The 22,448-nt window shown below is 42.2% G+C and overlaps 2 protein-coding genes across 2 annotated transcripts in view; both read left to right on the top strand.

Moving 5' to 3' along the window:
* Window positions 1-9,826: 9,826 nt before the first annotated feature.
* Window positions 9,827-19,951, top strand: T265_00728 (hypothetical protein; the record flags this gene model as incomplete). Its single annotated transcript, XM_009164577.1, has 4 exons — window positions 9,827-9,893; window positions 13,400-13,510; window positions 17,741-17,931; window positions 19,607-19,951. The coding sequence occupies 4 exons, from the start codon at window positions 9,827-9,829 to the stop codon at window positions 19,949-19,951; spliced, it is 714 nt and encodes a 237-aa protein (XP_009162841.1).
* Window positions 19,952-22,337: 2,386 nt separating this feature from the next.
* The window catches only part of T265_12622 (hypothetical protein), a gene marked incomplete at both ends in the record, with an annotated part of 12,426 nt that continues 12,315 nt past the window's right edge, over window positions 22,338-22,448 (top strand). Inside the window, one exon of the mRNA XM_009164631.1 lies at window positions 22,338-22,440. Coding sequence (XP_009162895.1) covers window positions 22,338-22,440 — 103 coding nt within the window. The remainder of the gene's footprint in view (window positions 22,441-22,448) is intronic.

Below are 22,448 nucleotides of genomic sequence, written 5' to 3'. Positions count from 1 at the left end.
AAAAGGCGTTTCGAAACCTGGTTCAACGGCTTTTCAATTCGTGTGTATGCTATACGACGTGAGTTAGTTCGGACGGTCACTCGTGGGCTGCATCATACCAACTCAGAACTTTGTCCAGCAATACCCACCTACAAGGCAGTTTTCTCAGTTTACGTATTGGTGTTTGCCATCACCTGCTGGGTCCATGTCTATATGCTAGGCTGATTATGGGGCCGCATCTATGCGCGACAGCCCGATCCACTGAAGAGTGATGGACCCCTATACTCGTAACCCTACGCGTAACTGCTAGCCCCGCGTCTATGTGCAGCGCTGATAATGCGACCGCACCTATGCACAGTAACGTAATCCAGTGGCCAAAGAGAATCTTCCTTACCCTTAACTATACGCGATACCCCTTAACTTTGCTCGTACTCTGACTGCAACACTATGATCATGCCTGACGGTACGCTACCCACTATTTGGAAATAAAAATTATTATTAATGCTTTGGTGGACGCCAGGCCAGTATCTATGGGAACCGATCGAAATGAGTCCTCAACCATACGTGATAGCCTAATCTGACGGCCTATCATACTCACTGCTGTACTCGACGTCGCCTTACCTGGCTACATATCGTACCTGCTGGGTCTGTGTCCATGTGCGGCGTTGATTAACCGGTAACTCAATCCAGCCGAATCTGTCGTACTTGTAACTGTACGCGTTATCACTTATCTATGCTACTCATGATGAACACCTGGGCAGTATTCATGCGGCCAATGGCGACCTTTCATATCCACGCGTCGTCTGCTTGCCAACCTCATACCTAAAAAATACATTAGCACATTTAACAAACCATCTTTTTATTTATTGGTTGCACCTGTACAAACATAATGTGTGGTCAATCTACCCCTCAGCTTTTTACTCGACAGGGTTTGTGAAAAAAATGTATAATCAATTACTACTCGTACATATCTTCCACGACATCATTTAGAACACATAATTGAACAAATAATTAGTATCTAATAATTCTCTTTGTCCAAGATTACCGGTCAATGTCCGCGCTGAACCAGGAGACTCACTGTTATAAAAGAAAACTCACCACCCCAATGGGCGATAACGACGGAGCCTTCTGTACACCAATAGCTCGATTCGGCAACCATATTTATTATTGTGCGCAGCGAAGTTAAAGCTAAAGAGGGGTGTGTACTTGTAAGCCGTAAGACCAAGTGATGTAGACTTGAGCCGTGGGATCCCGGGGCCAAAAACAAGCATCCATGATGCATCCGTGACCAAGATATAGTGAGAGAACGGGTGCTGGGTGTCAAATCAGCTCGTTTAGAGCACGAAATCGCAACTTCACTCGATTTCCGCTCTCTGATGGCGATACAATGCAACTTAATAAAATGGAAAACTCGATCATCCTCATCAAAACTCGTGACCATCACGTGCTCAACGACTTTAGCAACCCAACCAACAAGGAGTACCCTCATGGGCTATAATCAAAAAATAACACTTCGAATGCATATAAAACGATGTACCACATCATCTCTCCCACGGGATCGAAAAAATACCTGATATCTTATGCAAGTTTTGTTCTACTTCTTAGGATTCCCTCGGCCAACCAAAAATACACCCCTCCTCACAGAATTGCACATCCAAGCCCAATCACCTCAAAAATGGCATCCGTCACAGGGCGGTCCAGAAACCGAAGTATTTCGGTGCAGTGATGGCATGGCACTTTTATGCCCAGTTTGATAGCACACCCGCAAATATGCCCTTTCTTCTCTTCACCATCCTCTTGTCCTATCACCCACTTGTTCCATTATCTGCAACCAAAAACCAACGCACGCTTTATTCCAACTAATCTTATAGTCATGCCTGACGGTAGGCCAACCACATGTTGGGGATGAACATCGTTATGATAACGTGATAATTTGTGGGTACAACGTGCACACCCATCGACAGAATGAATTTGGTCAGTTCATCCAAAAACACCCTCTTCTTTTTCATCCCCTTTGAAGATGAGAACGACGTCTGCATACTCCATATCGACGAGATTTTTGCGAGGTATTTGAAAACTGGGTCCAGAATACCTTGTACCATATGTTTCATTATCTCGTCGTTCACGAGGTTAAGTGGAAATGGAGAGAGGGCGATCTCGACGGACACAACTTTGTGTACGGAAGCTTTTGGAGCTCCCATATATTTCCATAAAATGTCCGCCCTTTCTGCACCTCCTGTCCAGGATGATGCAAAAGACTACACGGCTGGCAGCTCTCATTTCAACTGCATGCCCTCTCCACAAAATATACTCCTTCCGCATGATGAGCCTCATACTCCACCTTCTTCAATGGAAGATGATGCCGGTTTGAGCTTGCCCTGGTTATGGCATACATACTGAGCGATCACTTTATGAACCGAAGTTTCCGTTGATAAAAGAGGGAAAGATGCTACGATACTCCTCAAATACACGTGATGTGACGCCTCAGAGGCAACTGGTTTTGCAAAGCTCCACGCATTTCTCAAGGCCGTAACAGCTCGATCCTGAAGTCAACTAATCGTATAAACAGGCAATAACACCAGATATCTCCTATCTCATGTCTCCGCAATTTCCAAGCTACCTGGGGTGCGCACAATCTAGCCAATGCACGTCCTTCATATTCACATATGTCCTTACCAGTTCGAATCAACCGCACACCTATTATCCGCACGTAAATGTCAATTACCGTTCTCGAAATCGCGCAGTATCGCCTCATTGAAGTAGTCAGGAATAGTGACGGCTTCTGACTGTTTGTTATTCTAACTCATCACACTCACTCACACTTGTTGCTATTGTGAGCCCCAATGTGGAGATTGCTGCCTTACTGCCTCATTTGAATGGTGGCAATGAACCAATGTGAATCCACGATAGATCGAAGAACATCCTTAATACAGTGGCAACCACAAACGGCTCATCCAAGATATTCATGTACGGGGATGTCCATGAACCGAAGTACGGCGTCGCGATGACGGTACCACGACCATCATACTCAGTCTGATGGCTTGCACGTAGGTCACTATTTCTCTATTTCCCAGACGGGCTTGTTAGCCGGAAGACCGTTTCAGCCCGTTTAATTTGTGCAAGGACTTGAAAGCAGTGGCCATTTTATTGTGCTCTCTGCTTGTTCTGCCCCCAAACCTGATAGTTCAACCAATGACACTTGGCGGCCCGGTATATCAGTGAAGATTGAAGCTTGCCTAATGCCAGATATAACGTATGCTGACCATCATGAAAAATGAAAATATACTAGCTGTGACGAATGCCTTTGCTTCAGAGGACGCTAGCCGTAAAATGATTTTTCATATCCAGGTCACGAATGCCCGCTCCAATTTGAGTTTGCGAGGACGTAATGAGCGTGATTATTGTGTAAGTCGTATTGAGATTATTCCCAAATCCATTGTGTAAGAAAATACGCGAAGAAACGAGCGTTTTCATAAAATTTCCTACCGTTTTTACAGAGACAATTCTCCAACCCACCAGCGGCCAATAAAGTACGAATTCCGTGCGCACAGTGGACTCCCAGTTAGTTTGAACAATTTCGTATAAAACTGCGGACGAGTGATGAGACGTAAGGTGCCAGAATAATCATCAACGGATGCTAAAACATGATGTTAAAAATTTTCTCTTTCGAGCCACAGTTTCAGAGGAATTTTGGGTGTGCTTCTAGGATGCGGTGTCCGCAGCCGCATGGAAGCCCTAAAGGCTAGAATAAATATCACCAACTGCTAAGACGCTATGCTAGAGTTAACGTTGTTCAAAACACTATTTCAGAGAAAGTTGCGGTGTGCGTCCAATTTTCCGTATCCCTATTAAATCAGTTGAAACTTCCCTCTGCTTGGAAGGAAGCGGTTGTCACGCCACTCAACAAAACTGGTGACCAAATATCGCCTGACAGCTACAGGCCTATAAGCCTCACTAGCGTGCCGTGCATTGTGATGGAACGCATTCTGAAGTGACCTATCCTAGATCATCCTTACTTCCGGCAGCCTGATATCTCTAGCTTAACACGGATTTCTCCCAAACCGCTCTTGCGTGACAAACATGCTTGTGTTTATGGACAGCCAAGGACGAGGGACTCATATCGAATGCCATATTTTTCGACTTCTCGAAAGCATTTGATAGGGTCCCACACGTCCCGCTGCTCCACAAACTAGAGTCTTAGGGGATTCAAGGGAAAATCCTTCGCTGAATCAAGGCATTCCTATCATACAGATCATTCCGATTGAGAATAGGCTCGACCTACTCTTCTCCAGCGCCGGTCTCCAATGGAGTTCCTCAAGGCTCTGTCCGGGGGACCATTCCTTTTTCTGATCTATGTCAACGACCTTCCGGATATTCTTGCAAGTCCATGTCTACTTTTGGCGGAGTTCCAATGATAGTGCCCTCCAAATGGATGTATACGCTGCAAAGCAGTGGTCGTTGGACTGGCACCTTCCTCTGAATGATGAAAAGTGCGTCCATATGGTACTCAGCGAATGCCTTTGTTATGCATGGTGAGAAAGGACCGGAAAACATCATGCGGATGGATGCTAAAATGGATTCGGGCATTTGAACCTCCTCAAACTTGTCCCTCTCACTACACTATGTGAAAACGGCCCAAAAATTCATTCGCCATTCAACGGATGATCCGACGCACCTTCACCCGTATTACTCGCATGGACTTCCAAATACTCTATGGGGCCTACGCCAGACCGCTCCTGGAGTACGCCAACTAAGTTGTCTACTTACTCGCATGGACTTCCAAATACTCTATGGGGCCAATGTCAGACCCCTCCTGGAATGCGCCTTTTCCCTGGAGTACCGTCGCCTCTGAGAGGACCTAGTTCTTGCTTATGCCCTGTTTGAACAAGGCTTGGCAAACAGGTTTTTCACCGTTGACCCAGCAAACACACGGCGGGGACATGGTGAGAAGATTTTCAGGCTCAGAGCGCACATAATCATCAGGCAAATTCTTTCTCATTTTGGGTAGTAGCTGCGTAGAATGACCTTCCTCCGACATTCGTCCACGCTCCTTCTAGAGCCCAGCTTAAAGCACTGTTGGACATTTATTTATGTGAGTCCTCGCGCTGGCAATCATACAGCCCCGTGCTGAAAACATAAAGAGCAGTGCTACATCCTTTTTTCACTTGTGCCTTTCAGGTGAACCACAGCCACTGACCGGCAAGAGCAAAACTGACCAGGGAAACTTGGGCAAATGCCCCGATCCTGTGCATCAATCTGCGAATCCGTGAACTCAATGGTTACGAATTGGTGTTAGAGCATACATAGCTGATGCTCTACGCGCCCTCTTTAAATGTCGGATAAGATTTCGCGTGTCGGAATGCTCATCCAGTACATAGATTCGACAGGACAACTTAAATCTATGAAATCAGCACTGATAAAGCAGTTTCGAACCGAGGTACTCCTCTATTTTCTCCATACATTACCACAGAAACTTCCTACCTGTGTCGTTGATGTACATGTTTCTGTACACGAAATATTACATAGAAATGGTGAGATTCAAGTAACAGCATTTTTAAATAGCAGTGTCCATGGGAATGGCCGTGTTGAAAAGTTTCCACGAATTTGAAAACGACATACGAGAGGTAAGGAATCAGGCAAAGTGCAATTTTCAGCTACAAAATCAGGTTTATAATTTCGTTTTAAGGGAGACACCAATATTCATTTTAGCCACTATAACAGCACATATATAATGGATACTGAAAAGTACTATTTCCAAAACCCTTCGATTTCTCGTTTTAATGAACTATGAGGAGTTCGTGAAATTCTCCATAAAAACGAAAGAGAATTAACCTTATGTAGGTGTATGGGCAATGTGGCGGTGTTTTTGTATGTTCGTCGTGGTTATTGCACAATGTTTTCCACTATGTGATCTCCAATCAATTTCGCGGTTTCCACATGTACACGATGCGAGTCTTTCGGGTACAGGTTGGTGCTACCTAAATCGCCATCAAGCGACAGTGTGTAACTTCAGTCATAAATAAGGTATTTATTGTGCGGGTGCAGTTTGTATGGAAGTAGACAATGGAAAACTCTTTGCGAGGTTGTGATAGCAGCTCGTAGCGGACAAGGACCTAAGTATGCGTGTTCAATAAAATATACAATCAAAATATCAGATTAGAAACAACAAATGGCAATAAGAAATGAACAAGTGAATGGAACAGACTCACTAAATTGGGGGTCCAATAATCCCACTACACGAAATGCCGTGCAGTAATCGTATTCGGCGGCGAAGAATATATCCAGAGTAAGAAGGATATTCTCCACTGATAGTTCGAGTGTTAGAAGTAAATTCCACTGTAGGAAGTCATCACAGCTGAAAATTGTCACAAGGAGTTATTGTGACGTTCAACAGTTCACACACAAACACAATAATCCAATCCCACGACTTCAGCAAACAGCAATCAGTTCAATCGGATGCAACAAAAAACAGGGAAGTCGCGCCAAGAAATCGTGTATTTCACCATTTTCGATTTTAATGTAATTATTGGTACAATAAAACAAAGTGTCATGATACGTGTACAGTGTTTACAAATTGCAATTCAAGTTTATACGAAGCGAGTAGAAAATGGGGAAAATGTAACATTGATTTGCAAAACACCACAAACTTCAGTCATAGATGACGCATACGCCGGGATAGTCATGCTCATTTAGTGCGGCGTGGATTCATACCGTTTCGCTGAAAGTGTAAGGCTCTAGTTTTGGAATTGCATATTCATGATGCAGGAGAGTTAGCCAGCACAACAAACGGTATGAAACGAAACAGAGTCACGGTAGGGAAGCAGCGGCATGAACACGAAGTTCTTCCGGACTCATTCCATTAGTTTCACAGGGCCCACCACGAGAAGCACTGTGTTATTGTATCAGATTGGGTTGGAATTGACGTTCTCTTTTACTGTTGACCTTACCAGGAGCCATATTCATGTTTCTTTCTGGATCGTGGTTAAAGATCAAAAGATCTACACATCCAACCTGTACATTCTCTCAAAACAATAAAAAACAGCGACCATCAGCATTGTTTGCAGTCAATACAAGTTTTAAAAGTATTTTAAAAGTATTTAAAAATATTTATTTATTTTCATTTATTTATTTTTATTTATTTTATTCATTTTTAAAGTATGTTGCACATAACAAAATGCTGGGGTGGAAGGTTTCTCATATTTCCTTTGCATATGAGAAAATGGTGGGTTAATTATTCTGCAGTAGCAAGAATCCGTCTTTCAAGGTGATAACCATCTATTCAATAACTTTGAACCCCGAAACCACAATGGTTAGTGTCTAGTTTCGCACATAAGACAAACGTTTCGGCAGTTGAACGAGCACTGTAAACCTGGCTAGTGCCAATTCTGTTTGCCAGGAATCAACGGAGACGGAAAGGTTGTCACAACAGTAAAAGAAAACTGTTTTAAGAACGACGCTTATGGATGTGTTCCGCAGAGCCCGAGGGAACTACCAATCAATGTATATTAACAAATAGCCCAACAAAACAGCTGCCGAAACGCAAGAATTTTTCTTGAATGACAGTTAAGCACAGACAGACACTTCAGTTGTGAATTGTACAAGAGGATATTTTGGAATAAAAAAGACTTAGATCAAAGATCAGTCACTCCAAATTTTGTACTTTACGATCCATATTAGAGTAGTATACAAGCAAATATTGGTATCCGGTTATAACTTCACCGACGATAGCTTCCAACCCGATTCCAAAGTGACGTCGGCAGGCTCCTTTAGACCCCTCTGTGCCCCACTTCAGGTCTCTCAACGACATCAGCAATCCTTCTGAATTATTAATGCTTCCTAGACAACCAACAACCGACAACCAGCAATGAGGTCATCTGTCAAGCAAAAAAGTTTTGAAGAGGTGTACTCAGTATATTCGAAATTTGTCGGTTCCTCAAGGTCCTTGCCCAGGCCATTGCAAGAGGGTAATCCCTTCATTCAACGTTAGAGGCAATCAGGAAAACTTTGCTCAATATTGTAATGCATTTGAAAAGTTCTTCTAAAGGGACAGCCGCCGATAAGAACGTCAGCTGCCCCAGGGGCACAGACTAAGGTTGCGCAAAAAATTGTCTTGAAAACTCCAGGCTAGAAAGCTGTCCCCTGTGATTTGTCTATAATTAATGGTACAAATTTTGTAGAATGATCATCCTGACACGTTGTTGTGTGGCCGCAGTCAAAGGCGTTTACCGGCTCGATTGAATCGCGTTACTGATAGTCTTTAGAATATGAGCTGTGATCGGGAATAAGGGGGAATGTGACCTGAACTCATCCCTGGTTCCAGAAGTCAGATAATGTTTGGTGTTAACAAATAATTCGGCTGTCACAGGCTTTTAAGCTTTTGGACACCTGCACTTGGCACATTGTCTTTGCCGTTTCAGAAACTGCATAAAAACCGCTCGACTGTGACATCATTTTAGTGCATAGCTGCCATACCACCTATAGGAAGCACGAGGGCTGGGATACTGCCAGGTTTTCCAAGCTTAGACAGGGAAAGTTAAGTTGAGAGTTTTGAGTTCAAACCACGGACCTTTTGGTTAGCAAATCTGGCTTTAACCACCAAGCTTTTTTAAATAGAACATATTCTTGGCGTGAATATATAGATGTTCCCGGAAGTAGAAGGATTAAGCGATGTGATGTAAGTCTAATCGAAATTCAAGAGCTACAGTTGATAAACCCTAATAATATTTGAAAGTTTGTTAACTCAGCGATACCCAGGGCAATTTAAAGGCTAGGTAAGAGAAGAGAGCAAAATTAATGGAATACAGCAGTGTATGGAGCGACTAAAAATTACGAACCAGATACAAATAAAAATGTTCCGCGCTCGTTACGGAGCCAGTACAACGCAGCGAGTTTCAGTTTGGAAATTTGGAGGTGTAGGTATGTGTGATTTGAGGAGGCCGCTTCGGGAACATTCGGCTGAAGTTTTCTTTATTTACATCCAACCAGTTGGTTTATTTTCGTGTCTTTATAAAACCACGTTTTATTGTCAATTGAAATATCTTCACATAAGCTAGGAAATAAACAATGGGGTATTGTTCGCACAAGAAGTGCTAATGGTTAGAATTTCAAACTAGTCGTTTGACTTTCAGGATATAGTTGTTGAATCTCTTAAACGTCATACTATCAAACATTTACTGGTCTATTTATCCTAAATGTTGTCTTCATATCAACTAACAAGAAATCGGATCATCCCGTGGGGTATTCTGAAAACATCTTATTTTTACCCTCGCTTTACTTTATGTTCACCAGTAATCAGCTAATAGTCTGAATTGGTCGTCAGCTGCTGGTCAGACAGACGGTCCCACCTAAAAACAAATGCACTAACTGTGTAAATAGGCCGACAGGTGTAGTCTGAGACTGGCCGGCCGCAACTGCTATCCCAATAATTACCTGTCCCATTCATGCTCACCCACTTGACGAGTTTCATTAAAAGCGGAAGCGCTAGTGTGACTGAGCACTCCGGAGATAGTAAATTGCTGTAGTTACTATCAGGGGTCTAACTATCCGTAGTAAAGGAAAACACTTGGTCTAAATTCTATTTTTTTCAGATTATTTTTGCTCTTGGTGTGGCAGAAAATATTGTAAACGAAGATGACGATATTAACTGCATTGGTGTTAACATCGCCATTACGGATATGCCCACGTTGACTGAGTAGGTGGAACAATTCGTCGCAAAAACGTCTCAGCTGGAGTGACTTTTCCAAGTGTATTCAGTTTACGCCCGGAAAACTGACGGTTTTTACAGGGACTATCTTCGCCATGTCCGACATGTTTCCTGTCAGCCAAAAACTTGTGTATTCTTGCCAAGATGTGTGTTGCCCGGGTTCGAGCGAATTCCGGATTTTTCCCGACAACACTAATGCCAAAGCCAAAAGGTATGTTTTACTACCCAGACATATTTGACATTCCCCTCCATGTCAGATGTGCCTACTGTCAATCAGAACTTGCAGAAGAAGTCAGAAAACGCTGTAATTCAGGCAAGTTTGGATCGAAGACCATTTTTGTGATGCAAACAAGCTAATACGTGCTCCCGAATTGCCATAAAAACGTCCTTAAAATTGTGTCAAACAACTCTCAGGTGTCCATTCCGTTAAGGGCATTGGGCTTTTACTTGACATAACTAACCAAAGCTTCACATGTATAAAGACTTTGCACAATGTTTAAGCAGTTATAACCGCATATGCCAATAAGAATAAATGATAGCACAGGCATAATACATGGGGCCGAGGAGATTTATAAGGCAAGAATATCTAGATGAAAGCTGTTCATCACCAGATTATCATCAGCGGGACATCAGTCATTTTGGATAGGACATAAGTATGGTATGTTTCAGCAAGGTCAGTCAAACGCTGAAGTTTGATGGCCTTCTAGAAGTAAAATCGGGTGTAAAAAAAGGTACTCAACAACCAAAAGAAACTGGGAGGAAATCTTGAGCAAACAACTTAGCTGGTGCTGGCCATTTTTGAATTTCACTGCATCCAGAAATGAGCTTCGATGACTTTGCAGTAAGCCAGAATTTACTGTCAAAGACTCCAGGGGATTTAGCAGAATGATACATCTAGTATATAGGGACGAGTGCTGCCTTCTGGTACGAAAATCTTATTAACGACTGTGCACCCCGGTTCAGCGAACTTCGCTCACGCGTTCAAAAGAACAAACAATGTGGTCATCTCACTCCCAGTCCATGGTCATTATCTTACAGTACTTCTAACTTTTCATAATGCTGGCAAAGTAGATACCTAAATCACACAATTTAGTGCTGACTCCGATCTTCAGTTAGTCCTTTGTTGATACCATAGGTCCGATTCACGTGGTTGTCAAAATTGAGCAGCATCACGGTCTTTGTTACGTCGTGTCTAAGCAGGCCTATTTATTTTGGCAGCTCACTAGAGAGGCTGGAAAACTGCAATATTTTAAAATCAACGAGAAACACAATAAACTAATTAAAAGATATAGTTCAACCTCAGTATACGATGCTTGTTGGAATAATTTTTTGCCGTTGCCCCTCAGTATTCTCGAAGCGGCTACTGAACCGGAATTCACCACGTACTGGCTTATAAGCAGTCAACAGTTTCAGCCAGTGAACATCCAGGTACAGATGAAGGGTTGGAAATTTAGCTTAAACTCCAGTCGGCAGTTATAAAGTAAATAAAGTCAGTATTTTACAACAAGCAAAAAATTAAGTTTCTTACAATTCCAGGATTGTTGGCCACAGGTTTCGAAGTTCTACTAGGAAGTCATTGATGCAAGCCGTCTTCAGTCCATGAAAGTTACCTGAGAAAAACACAATGGACGGTGGACGAGAGTCCCAATAACAATGTGTCAGGAAAAATATACAGGTCTGCGGTGCGCTGTTAAACACCTTTACGGAGAGCAGAGTTGGAGCCAAACACCAACGTTGTGAAATTATTTAGAAGTAATTTGTTTGGAGAAGCCGTTTCTGTAAAAGAAATTGGAGGAAAATGAGGACACGGAGACTTCAATGTGTGAACCGGTGTATCCATATCCGCGAATGGTACACTAGAAAATGTTGCATTGCACTAATGCGACATGGTAAAGAAGCAATTAAGGCGTCAGTGATGAAGCTTCCCACGGTCAACTAAAGATTTTCGTAGACATTTGTACAATCCAGTGATCTTCTGAAGACTGATGATCTTCATGTTTGTCATGATATAATTCAGACCAAGAACACAAGTATTTTCTTAGGAAGACAAACACTTTGTATCCGGATCATGCTGCCTAACAAAAGTGGCGTACCGAGTTGCCAATAAGTGTTGGCCCCTCCCATTGAACCACTTTGGCCGTTTGGATAAACAGACGAGTTCGTGAGCCAAAACTCCAGTAATAAGAACACTTTGGTTATTCTTAACGGTAGTTACGGTCAGTATTGCGTCATAAACACGAGGTTGAGGAGATAACTGATATTCGATATGACTGTCCCCTCTTGTAATCAATAAGTTTTTCCACTTAGTGGAAGACGGGGTCTTTTGTTAGCGAGTGTCTTCGCAGAATGTTTTTTGAAGTGAATGTTCATCAATCAGTCATCATCATCAAATGAGAACGAAAAAGAATTCATTTTCATAACTTGATTACATAACACTACCGATGCAACGTCGCTCAGTGGCTCATAAAATACACGGACTAAAATGCGGAGCCATTGAAAAAACTCATCAGGTGTTATTTCGTATATCGGACAGTTTTTCCAACCTCAAAAACTTCGACTTATTGCAGATACTTTACCAGTAAGTTGTTTTTCAACAATAATCTAAGCTACTCCCGGATTCCATCACTGTTACTTTGTCCAGAAATTATTATTTAAAACGGGTTGACAGAGTGCCCATCCACCAATGGCTGAAGTTTTTTGTCCCAGCATTTTGTGATGTCATCTTTACAAATTGCATAAAAGCCTGTTTCTATTGTGCGCTTCTAGTGTGACCGTTTATGCTCATGGCCCCACAACTTGTTACTTAAGTGAAGGAACGTGTGCCTTTCTTGCTGAGAACGTAGTAAAAACTTTCACAGGTAACGATTCTCATCAGTTGAAAACAATTACGACAGTGGAACCGAGCATCTTCGCGGGGGGGGGGGGATTCACTAAGCATAGGACGAGATTTTTTGATTCGTCCGAAATGTTACTAGACAAAAAACACGACAGTAAATATCACTAGTAAAAACTGTTATGACAAAGGGTCTGCTGGTCTCTCCAAGGAGGGCAGTGTGTATGATCTGGCGTTGGTAAATCAGATCATGACAACCTAAACAAATACGTGTGATTTCTTTACCTGAGCTTTCGGTGCTTTTCAATCAGATTTGTCTCTTTGAATACATAGATTACTGCTCTCCCAAAACGAGCTCCCTCGAATAGAGACCTTCTGCTTCTGAATAAAACAACCTGTTCCATTCTTGTGAAGGAGGTAGCTGCTGCACCACAGGAGACCAGAATGTTCGAAACTGCAATTCTTAGGAAGGATCAGTTTCCGACAAGAACCGGAAGGGGCAATCACACTTTTGTTACGTGATTCTTTTTTTGGATCAATGTAATGCTCAGTGTTATTTATTTTTACTGGCTAATTCTGGTATATATGCTGGTATATATATGCTGGCGTATATATGCTGGTATCCGCGAATTAGTCGGTCTTTTGATAGTATCGGGCTCTGTTACAGGATATGTCTACATCCTGACCAACTACAAGATGCCCTGGGAATTTTAGGCTCAGTAGTAATAATGGTTGAGGTACTAGTTTCATCCACCGTGTTATGTAAAAGTGCAGCCTCACTGGCCTACTGATACCATTTGAGTCCATCGAGGCTCATCGAGCTTAACGTGCACAAAATCAAACTCGACAGTGCACTTGAAAAGGAATGCTTTATATCTGTTTAGATATGGTTGAATTTCTGCTTCTTGCGCCAACCAGAGCGTCGAAAAGCACTTCGACGGTATTCAGTGAAAGCCCATGGACGATTCGACAATCAGTCATTTGTGTGGCATCTGGTAGGTTTGAACCTGTTTTCCACCAACATAACGACATTTAAGTTTCACTCTTTTTTCAAAATAATACCAAAAAATTGACGACGAAAATGTTTGGTGGTGGAAAATCAACCATGCGAGGATAGATAGATAGATAGATAGATAATAGATAGATAGATAGATAGATAGATAGATAGATAGATAGATAGATAGATAGATAGATAGATAGATAGATAGATAGATAGGATAGAAGATAGATAGATAGATAGATAGATAGATAGATAGATAGATAGATAGATAGATAGATAGATAGATAGATAGATAGATAGATAGATAGATAGATAGATAGATAGATAGATAGATAGATAGATAGATAGATAGATAGATAGATAGATAGATAGATAGATAGATAGATAGATAGATAGATAGATAGATAGATAGATAGATAGATAGATAGATAGATAGATAGATAGATAGATAGATAGATAGATAGATAGATAGATAGATAGATAGATAGATAGATAGATAGATAGATAGATAGATAGATAGATAGATAGATAGATAGATAGATAGATAGATAGTTTTGAAGGCTTCAGCACTTCCTATCTCAAGTGAACACCTCCAAAATATGGTGTAATAGGGTAATCTGAGCGAAGAACTCTTTTCGGTGTATCTCAGATATAAATATGAAGGCACAAAATCATTACAACAAATTACAAATTTGAACCGTCCAGGCTTGGGTAACCTGGCAGTATCCCAGCCCTCATACTTCCTTCTGGTGGCATGGCAGTTAGGCACCGAAAGGGTGTTACAGCTGAAAATTTTATCGAAAATAACCTCTGCCGAAGTGCTGCTCAGCGTCTTTACTCTAAGCGCTGAACTTTCGTGCTCTTGACCAAAAAGATATTATGAGAGTTATTTGCCCTCTTACCACATCATCTACAGGACAACCGGTTACCAATTTGAATCATCCAGTCCGACAGTCAGAGAGCATATCTGAGCCGGCAGCATTATCATTTTTAGGGCATTAGGGTGAAGGTGAAAGTGGAAACAGTGTGTTGTTTAATTCACGCTATTCGATCATGATCGGGCTTTCTACGGCAGCTTTGCAACTTCAACTTACGAACTCATCAGCGACTAAAAAGAGTTCTAATAGCAACGGAAAGATGAGAATAGCTAGTCAGTGACACCCAACACTTTAATAAGTTACGGTTTCTCCGAAGAGGGATACCGAAATAATTTGAATGCGTTTTCTTGCGGCGCCTACACATACATTGAACACATTCTCTCCCCTTTTCCATAGATAGACTTGCGGGAGTCTTGCAGTTGGTTATGCACTGCTGTGTCCGCTGTTTTCGAACTACAAGTGGTCTATGACCAAGTTTACTAAAGGCCCAGCATACGTCATCTGTAATAAGTAAACCGATATGTTGAGCAGGGGAATCTGGCCAAAGTTGAGGGTCTGCAACCAAGTATGGCCTCACTAAACTGAATTCCAGCACTGAAGATTAATGCAGTCTGTCGGCGACATTGATCACTTTCCTTGCTCTGCGTTCTTACAGAGAGACGAACACTGCGCCAGTTCATTTTATCTGATGCTCTCAAATTTCTCATTAAGTACTGGTGAAACTCCTAAAGATGATGACTCACACTGGGAATAAATTACTTTGGTCCATGCTGGAGGATGCCCGCTTGTGATGCACAGAAAATCTTTTACTAGAGCGGACAGTCATCCAGGTTTGGTGAATACAATAGCCTAGCCCCCATGACCGGACTTTGAACGATAGGCTACAATGCGTTCCTTTAAAACGGCCTATTCTCTGATCACCGATGACTTAAGATTTGGCCTGCAATCACCTGGCAGGCAAGCCTTCCAACAACTATAAATCAGAGAATCCCGAAAGAAGTATGCAGAATTGATGGAGTTCTCATCTGAAAAATCCAGTAGAACCATTGTCTACCATTATAGGACTGCTTACCACCCTCCTAGTTACCATTATCGGTGAGACTAACCACTTAACTGTACTCCAGCTTGCGAGAAGATTACAGAATCCGAAGCTGATGGCCAGAGTTTGGAACAACATATAAAGCATGAAAACAATTAATTCTGCATTCACAAGATTTCCCACGGAAATAAACGCTGATTTGAATATGTTTTCGTCGCACTTTGGAACAGATCAGAGTTTGTGTGTAAAGGAGATTAAATGGTTTAGAAAGTATTTCCGCATTGTTTAAAAAAAGTAGTCCGTTTTGCACTTACCTTATTAATTCACTTATTACTTTTTGTGACCACGGGTATTTTAACTACACTTTATCCCAACAAGTCACTTCTCAGATGCTGAGTGTAGCAACGAATTGATTCTCACTATTTCCGCCCCAAAGGCAAACTCGTGGAACGCCTGTATTTAGGCATGCACTGCTGTGTTATCGGCGTTCCGGAACTCCATCTGGTTAGCAACCAACTTTGCTGGAGGTTCAACGTAAGTCAACCCCAATAAAGCAAATTACCTCTGTTGGTCAGGTTCGAAACATTGAGAATCCACAACCATGTCTACTGGATCCATGGAAATATGCTGTAACCTTGGCGGTTGATAGGATTCCGTCATGTAAGTCTCCATTCATGTTCGCTTCATCCTTATATTCGTGCTGAATTGAGGCTGGTGCAGCAGTACGCGCTCAAGAACTCAAGTTAAAATACGGGAGACCTAATCCTGAAACCTTCCACACCTATACATGTATAAAAAGGTGTTTATTGTGGAAAAAACGTTTCAACTTTATTTTCGGGCTAAAATGACGTGATACCGAATCGAAACGAAGAAGTGATGCAAAAGGCAGGTCACAGTAGTTCAAAAGTTGGAATTGGAGCTTGCTAAAGTTGCTGAAAGCCCCTGGCTCTCTTTTCTAGTTACCTCCTGAGTTACTTGCGTATACCCTTCGCTTGTTTACGCTCCAAAGGAAACAAGTATAACCAGAAATTAAAAGTAGTTCACTTTACAAGATATACCTACTGAAGCACTAACTGTTACACGACACACTTCAAAGGTTGATAAAAGCCCATAACGGACTGTTGTTCCGCGATGGAATCAATACAAATTTGTTTGTTCTATTATCAGTTGTTCCATTTATTTCAACGAATCTCTGATATCTTTCGAAGACCAAGCGGATATTAGTTTCCTCGGGAAAAGGCAAAAACAGTGGAGAACTCTGCACTGTGCTGAGAATATAGAATAGTAGTAAAGTGGCGCGTTGTGTTAGGACATATCGTCAGCTATTTTGCGTTGGTCTATTGAATGGTTTTGGTACGGAGGCATTTAACCCCTATGTATCCTGGAAACATCACAAACGAGAGGTTCAGTGGGGTTCCAGGTGAGTCTCTCGGAAAACCAAATTAGTTTGCAAATGAGTGTGTATTCGCTAACCCTATGTATCCCGTCTATCTAAGACCACTACGTTCAATCGTTCAACTATATGAACCAGATGATATGTTGATTCAGGGTTCTCGCTACTAAGCGCGATAAGTTTTCGATGAAACTTTACTTGTAACTGCGGTGCAATCACTTCTCCAGGTAATTGCTGACCGTGTAAAGCCGGGGTTCGGTGACTTGAGGGCTGTTTGCAATAGTCGCGATTTTACTGCTATTGGCGGATGAACGCTTCGCTCGTTTTCTATCTACTATTGTCGGATTCATTTCCCAGTCTCTAAAGTTTGCACCTCTAAACTGTACTCTAAATTCTGGTAACTTAAACCGAGGTGGTACTGGTGGGGCGTTGGGCCGCCTCAGCCATCAAGACCGAAAATTTTCTCATCGGTGAATGCTCTTCCGAACCTATAGATGTAGTTGTCTGACTGGTTGGATTTTGTTTACTTGAAAAACATTACCATCACACTTTACACACCTGACGCTTATAGCAAGGCAAATCTTCACAGTGGCATAGTTTCCCAGATACGGGACGTCGTTACTCCTACGCAATATCCAGATAGAATGATCGGAGCCTTAATGTTTGTTGTTTGTTGTTTGTCAGTTACTAACCCGATCAGTTTACTGTGGTGCGTTTACTCAGAAGGATGATTCACCATTTGTGAGCTTCCACACGAAGCGAGAACTCTCTGGACAGCACAAATGAATCTCTATAGAAATAGTTCATGCACGAGGGTATGGCTTGATAAACCAGGTGGCGAATTCATTACCCACCCTCCCTCCTTACCCCTGTACATCGTTCCATAACGATTCATTACTCCCTTCTGGTTTCCAGATGCCCGTGAGTTTGAATTCGGAACCAGTTTCACACTTTCGTATCTGTTTCTGGGTAAGTTTATTGGGGAAATAGTAAAATCAACATCTATTAAAGAACACGTATGCCCTGCCGGTTCCTATTTCCTCCTAAAGTGGCTACTGCTGTTATTGCTAATCAGAAATCGTCACCGCGTCCCTGGGAATTGTCAAGTGAGTTTGAAAATAATATGCAAAAATTCGATCGCTCAGTAGTTGTTGAGCACTTTCTTACAATGCCTACTCTTTTTGTTGCAGAAATTTCGTCACCGATCGAGTAGCATCGCTCAGTTTCATTGAATTTTAACGGTGTCAACTTGATTGATGATGGAACATTTGTGAAAGACTCATTCTGCCCAAAGTAAACGTTGCACCGATTTCGGTCATGTTGGGTTAGATGAATTTTTGAAAAGCCCGGTTACAACAGAAACATATGCTGATTTTTTCTCTCATGAGGATAAGAATCAACTAAGACAAAACGGAAATAGAACAAAACTGACACCACTCAAGTATACATTGAATCCAACTAACCAACTTCTCAATAGCCTTTGTCCACGAAGATTATGAGAAATCTAGGACGACCCTCGAGATCTTACTTTGTGATTTCTTAGCGGTCCCAGTGAAGTATAGAGTGCGCAGCACAAAATTTTCTGATTAAGTATCCCCACTATTACGCGTCAGTATCAGGTGCTGGTTGTTGTCAAATTGGGTTCCGAGCTCATACCGAGAATGCTTCACTTGGTAAAACGTCCTGTTTGAAGCTCAACGAATTTCAAAGGGACCTCTTGTTGAAACTCTGGAGTCATGCGCAAAGGGCGTTCAAAACAGTGAGTGAAAAGACCTTGGGAGAAATTGCACTGAAAAGAATGCGGTTTGTGAGGGAAAAGGAGGGAGCTTCTCTTGTACCATTAAGTCCAACCCTCTGGTTTGATAATTAAGTGGAGTGTGCTGGCGCCCCTGACTGTCTTAAGTAAACCTTCTTAATATTTGTTTTTGGAGTAGCTCAAGACATTAATCCAGATATCATTGTCTTCTGCCTGATGGTGAATTAAATGAGTGTCCGGCAAGTGAATGCTTAAATCCGGAGTTATATGGGTGGTTGTCGTATTTCCTAGAGCAAAAAACTATGTTGTACTTTAGTTATTCGTCGCCTTGAGACCTACTGATCTATTCTGGACTTGCCATGTTTGTTCTTCTCCAAGCTACCCAAAACTGTGTGTTGGAAACCATTAGTACTGCACACGTTTCCCGCTGCCACAGTTTTTGCGTTGTAAGTCAAATAACTTAATGAGGTTTCATAATTCCTGGTAATGTGCGAAGAAGTGGGAATTTAATGGAGACTTCGCCCCGTAAATACGGCCAATCCATGCAGAAAACCGAGGAAGACTGTGCAGCTCTTTCATTCTTATTTCGAATCATTAGCAGTGAACATCTCGCAAAACTCGAGAGAGTCACGGATCTGCGACCTTCCGGTTAATGGTTTGACCACTTAATTGTTTAGATGATTGTTCGCATGATCAACAATATGGCTAACTAACACTTAGGAAGGATATAGCACCATTCATCCGCTAATCAATGTTTCCACCATCGGTGTAGAGAATTTATTCAGTTGTGGTGGCCTTTTGATGAATGGCCATTGTCCCACACAAAGAGAACCACTGTTGGTTCACTACGGAACCATCGAAAAACCAAGAGTGGGAGACACCTTCCAGATCTAGTGTTCGCTTCCTTGGCTTGACATGAGTGTGATTTCCTTAACTGTACCTGGTCTGAGTGATTCAAACTTACGCACAAATTCAGAGTGCTATCCACATATGCTTACTCGGTGTTCTTTCTTCCTTTCCTTTAGCCAAACAAGGTGGAGAAATTTCCTCACAATATGACCAGTATCACTTCACGCATTTCCTCCTGTCCACCCACACTGCTTTTAATTGGACCAGTAAGTTGCCCGATAGCTGGTCGATTGCTGCGAGCAGCCGGTCATTATGCACATCCGTATTGGGAACATAGAAGCGGACGTAAATTACTTCCCACTGCCTTGGAGCTAGATGCCTCCGGAGCAAGGCGGCCAACAAACAAACGACGTTCGCAAGCTGGTCAAGGAATGACAAGCGGAACAAAAGGAACGAAATGCGGTCAAGTGTGGTCTCCAAGGGACCCAGCCTCGATGGCGCACTGTAAGTCTGAACATTGATCGAAAAGCGAGAGTCTAGACCTATACATTATAGTCAATGAACTAAGGAAGTACGCGATTATAAATTACCAAGTTACCCTCTTCAGTGTTGAGGTTCACTTTGCTTTTTAACAACCAGCGAAAGAGACGAATCAAATTAGGCTGGAGCTGTACATTTGGTTATATTCGACAAAGCGTTATTTACATCTCATAGGAATTGGATATGAAACGTCTCGGGATTAAAGTGAAAAAAATATGGGCGTTATGGAACTACCTATCGAAAAACCACAGGTTAAAAGAGTGCCCTGTGGGACGGTTTTGAGGTCATTCGTTCGGGTAGCGTCAATGAGTTACTCTGTTTTTTTTTTCGTGTCCAAACTCATTTGTGGCACCGATAGATACAACAACTTTGGTGAGAAAAAGTTACATAGCATGATATCGACTCAGTATAATTACCCGGTTCATTGTGCACATGAGAACGATTGGGCACTTCTGAGCAGTTCAGCACAAAGGACAAATTGAATTACCATTTCAGAACATTATTGCTCTCCAATTAAAACTAGTATGGGTTGTTCTAGGGAAAACGAAGGGGCATTTAAAACAAAAGCATGGGTCGAAAATCCCTGAATAGCTCGAATGTTGACTGACTTTCAGAGCTTGTGTCTCACAGAAGATAACATAACCAATTTGCACCGCACTACTGCACATGCTTACCTTCTAACTATGCCCGTCTAATTCAGAGTGGTTCAAAAAGGGACGTGGTTAAACTCTGACTTGGTGGAACGGGGGAAACTGATTGAGGAATTTTGTCTGCAAGGATCACCTCCAAGGGTGAGGTTCACTTGACCCACGCTGCGTTTGTGCAGTGTCAGTGGCGACATTGCACAGGTTGTCCGAATAAGTGTCTTGGTTGTATAGGCCCATTTTCAGGCCCCATGTTCCTTTCTTTTTTCCTCTCATCCTACTTCTTGTAATGAAGTCTCAAGCGAATTATGATCGTATGGCATTCAGGAGTAGATGTTTCGCTGATGGTGCGGCGACACAAATCGTTGAATAACTATGATAAGCTCTAGCTCAATGCCACCTAGGAGTATTTTTTACTTTTTCATCCTACGAGATCTATCACTTATTTTGTCCTTGATTAATGTGTTTAGTTCTTGGTCGCACAATGATTCCGTGCTTGATTTAAACAACAAATTCACCACTGTGCGTTTTCCTCATAGAATAATTTATCAACATCCATGTTGTTCTGCGTGTTCTTCAGGATTTGGTTCACGTCTCGTGTAAGTAACACCTGAGTTCAAGCGAAGGCAATCGTTGATGTTTAATGTCTAGTCTTAAGTCCGTATCAGACAGCTGAGTGCCCAGTTCCCATTCAGCGGTTCATTTAGTTAAATAATTGTCATTTAAGCTTACAGTACAGGGAGAATCGTGACAGACGTTGAAGGGATAACACCTTAGTTTTCAAAGGACACCTTGAGTTCTATTCGGCTATTTTTGCGTCACAATGTCACTCATTGCCTGAAGTAAAAGAAGTTTCCAACCGAGTTAATGCTTTCGGTGAGAGAACTGGAAATATACATCTTTACTAATTGTAGCGCTGTTAGCTCAGTTAGTTATTTTTCAGTATGCATGCCACAGACCATTGAGTCAGTGCACAGTCACACGCTGAACGGTCTGATGACTTCAAAATCTGCAATTAGGGGCTACTTTTAATTCCCGTTTATCCTGAGGTGTACCTCAGGGTCACAAAGTGTATCATCACGCAGTTATACAACATTGGATTCGCGAGAGGCGGAAGTGTGTCTGCGTTTTCGCATATGTGTAGCTCAGAGTCGTCGATGAATGCACCGCTCTCTTACCACCAAATCCTCAAGTAATACGAACGGGATAACTTTCGATTCTTGTTGATTCTTTGTCAACACCAATGGCGAAAAGAACTGTCTTATTCATCTCAACCGATAGAACTATCTTGACAAGAAACGAAACACTGGGTCCGCGAATGCCAGTGGTTTTGAATCCGGGGATGACTGGGTGCACATTACTGAGATGGAGTGCGATAGTCCGTCATACCATAGGAACACAGGAAAAACATGGTGAACACTTTTGGCGTGCGTTAAGATGGTTGAATGAATGGTCAAGATCAGTTGGCGGAAGTGAAAGTCGAAGGGGGGTCCGTGTCTGGAACCACGCCCAAAGCGAAAAGAACAATGACCGAAATTCTCTAGATATCATCACTGGTGATATATCCGAATGTTTCGCGCAGGCAGTCAACAGTACAATCCATATACCACCAGTTTTATGCATTAACTCAATGCAAGCAATGTTGAGAAGGAGGCAAGACGTCCGTTCCTGTAGAGAATAATAACGACTTGTATCCATTATAATCATCATCATCAACGACAGCATGACATCAGTGCTCAACACCAATGCTTCACTGCCGTACAGCCATGACTTATTTGAAAGCCTTATTGTAAAGAAAAGAATAAAGGTGGATGGGGGGGGACTTAGTGCTAGC

Source organism: Opisthorchis viverrini, assembly GCF_000715545.1.
Source record: "Opisthorchis viverrini unplaced genomic scaffold opera_v5_7, whole genome shotgun sequence".
In the NCBI taxonomy this organism is placed as follows: Eukaryota; Metazoa; Platyhelminthes; class Trematoda; order Opisthorchiida; family Opisthorchiidae; genus Opisthorchis; species Opisthorchis viverrini.
The sequence above is the reverse complement of the archived record's forward strand: the minus strand, read 5'-3'. Positions and strand labels throughout refer to the sequence as shown.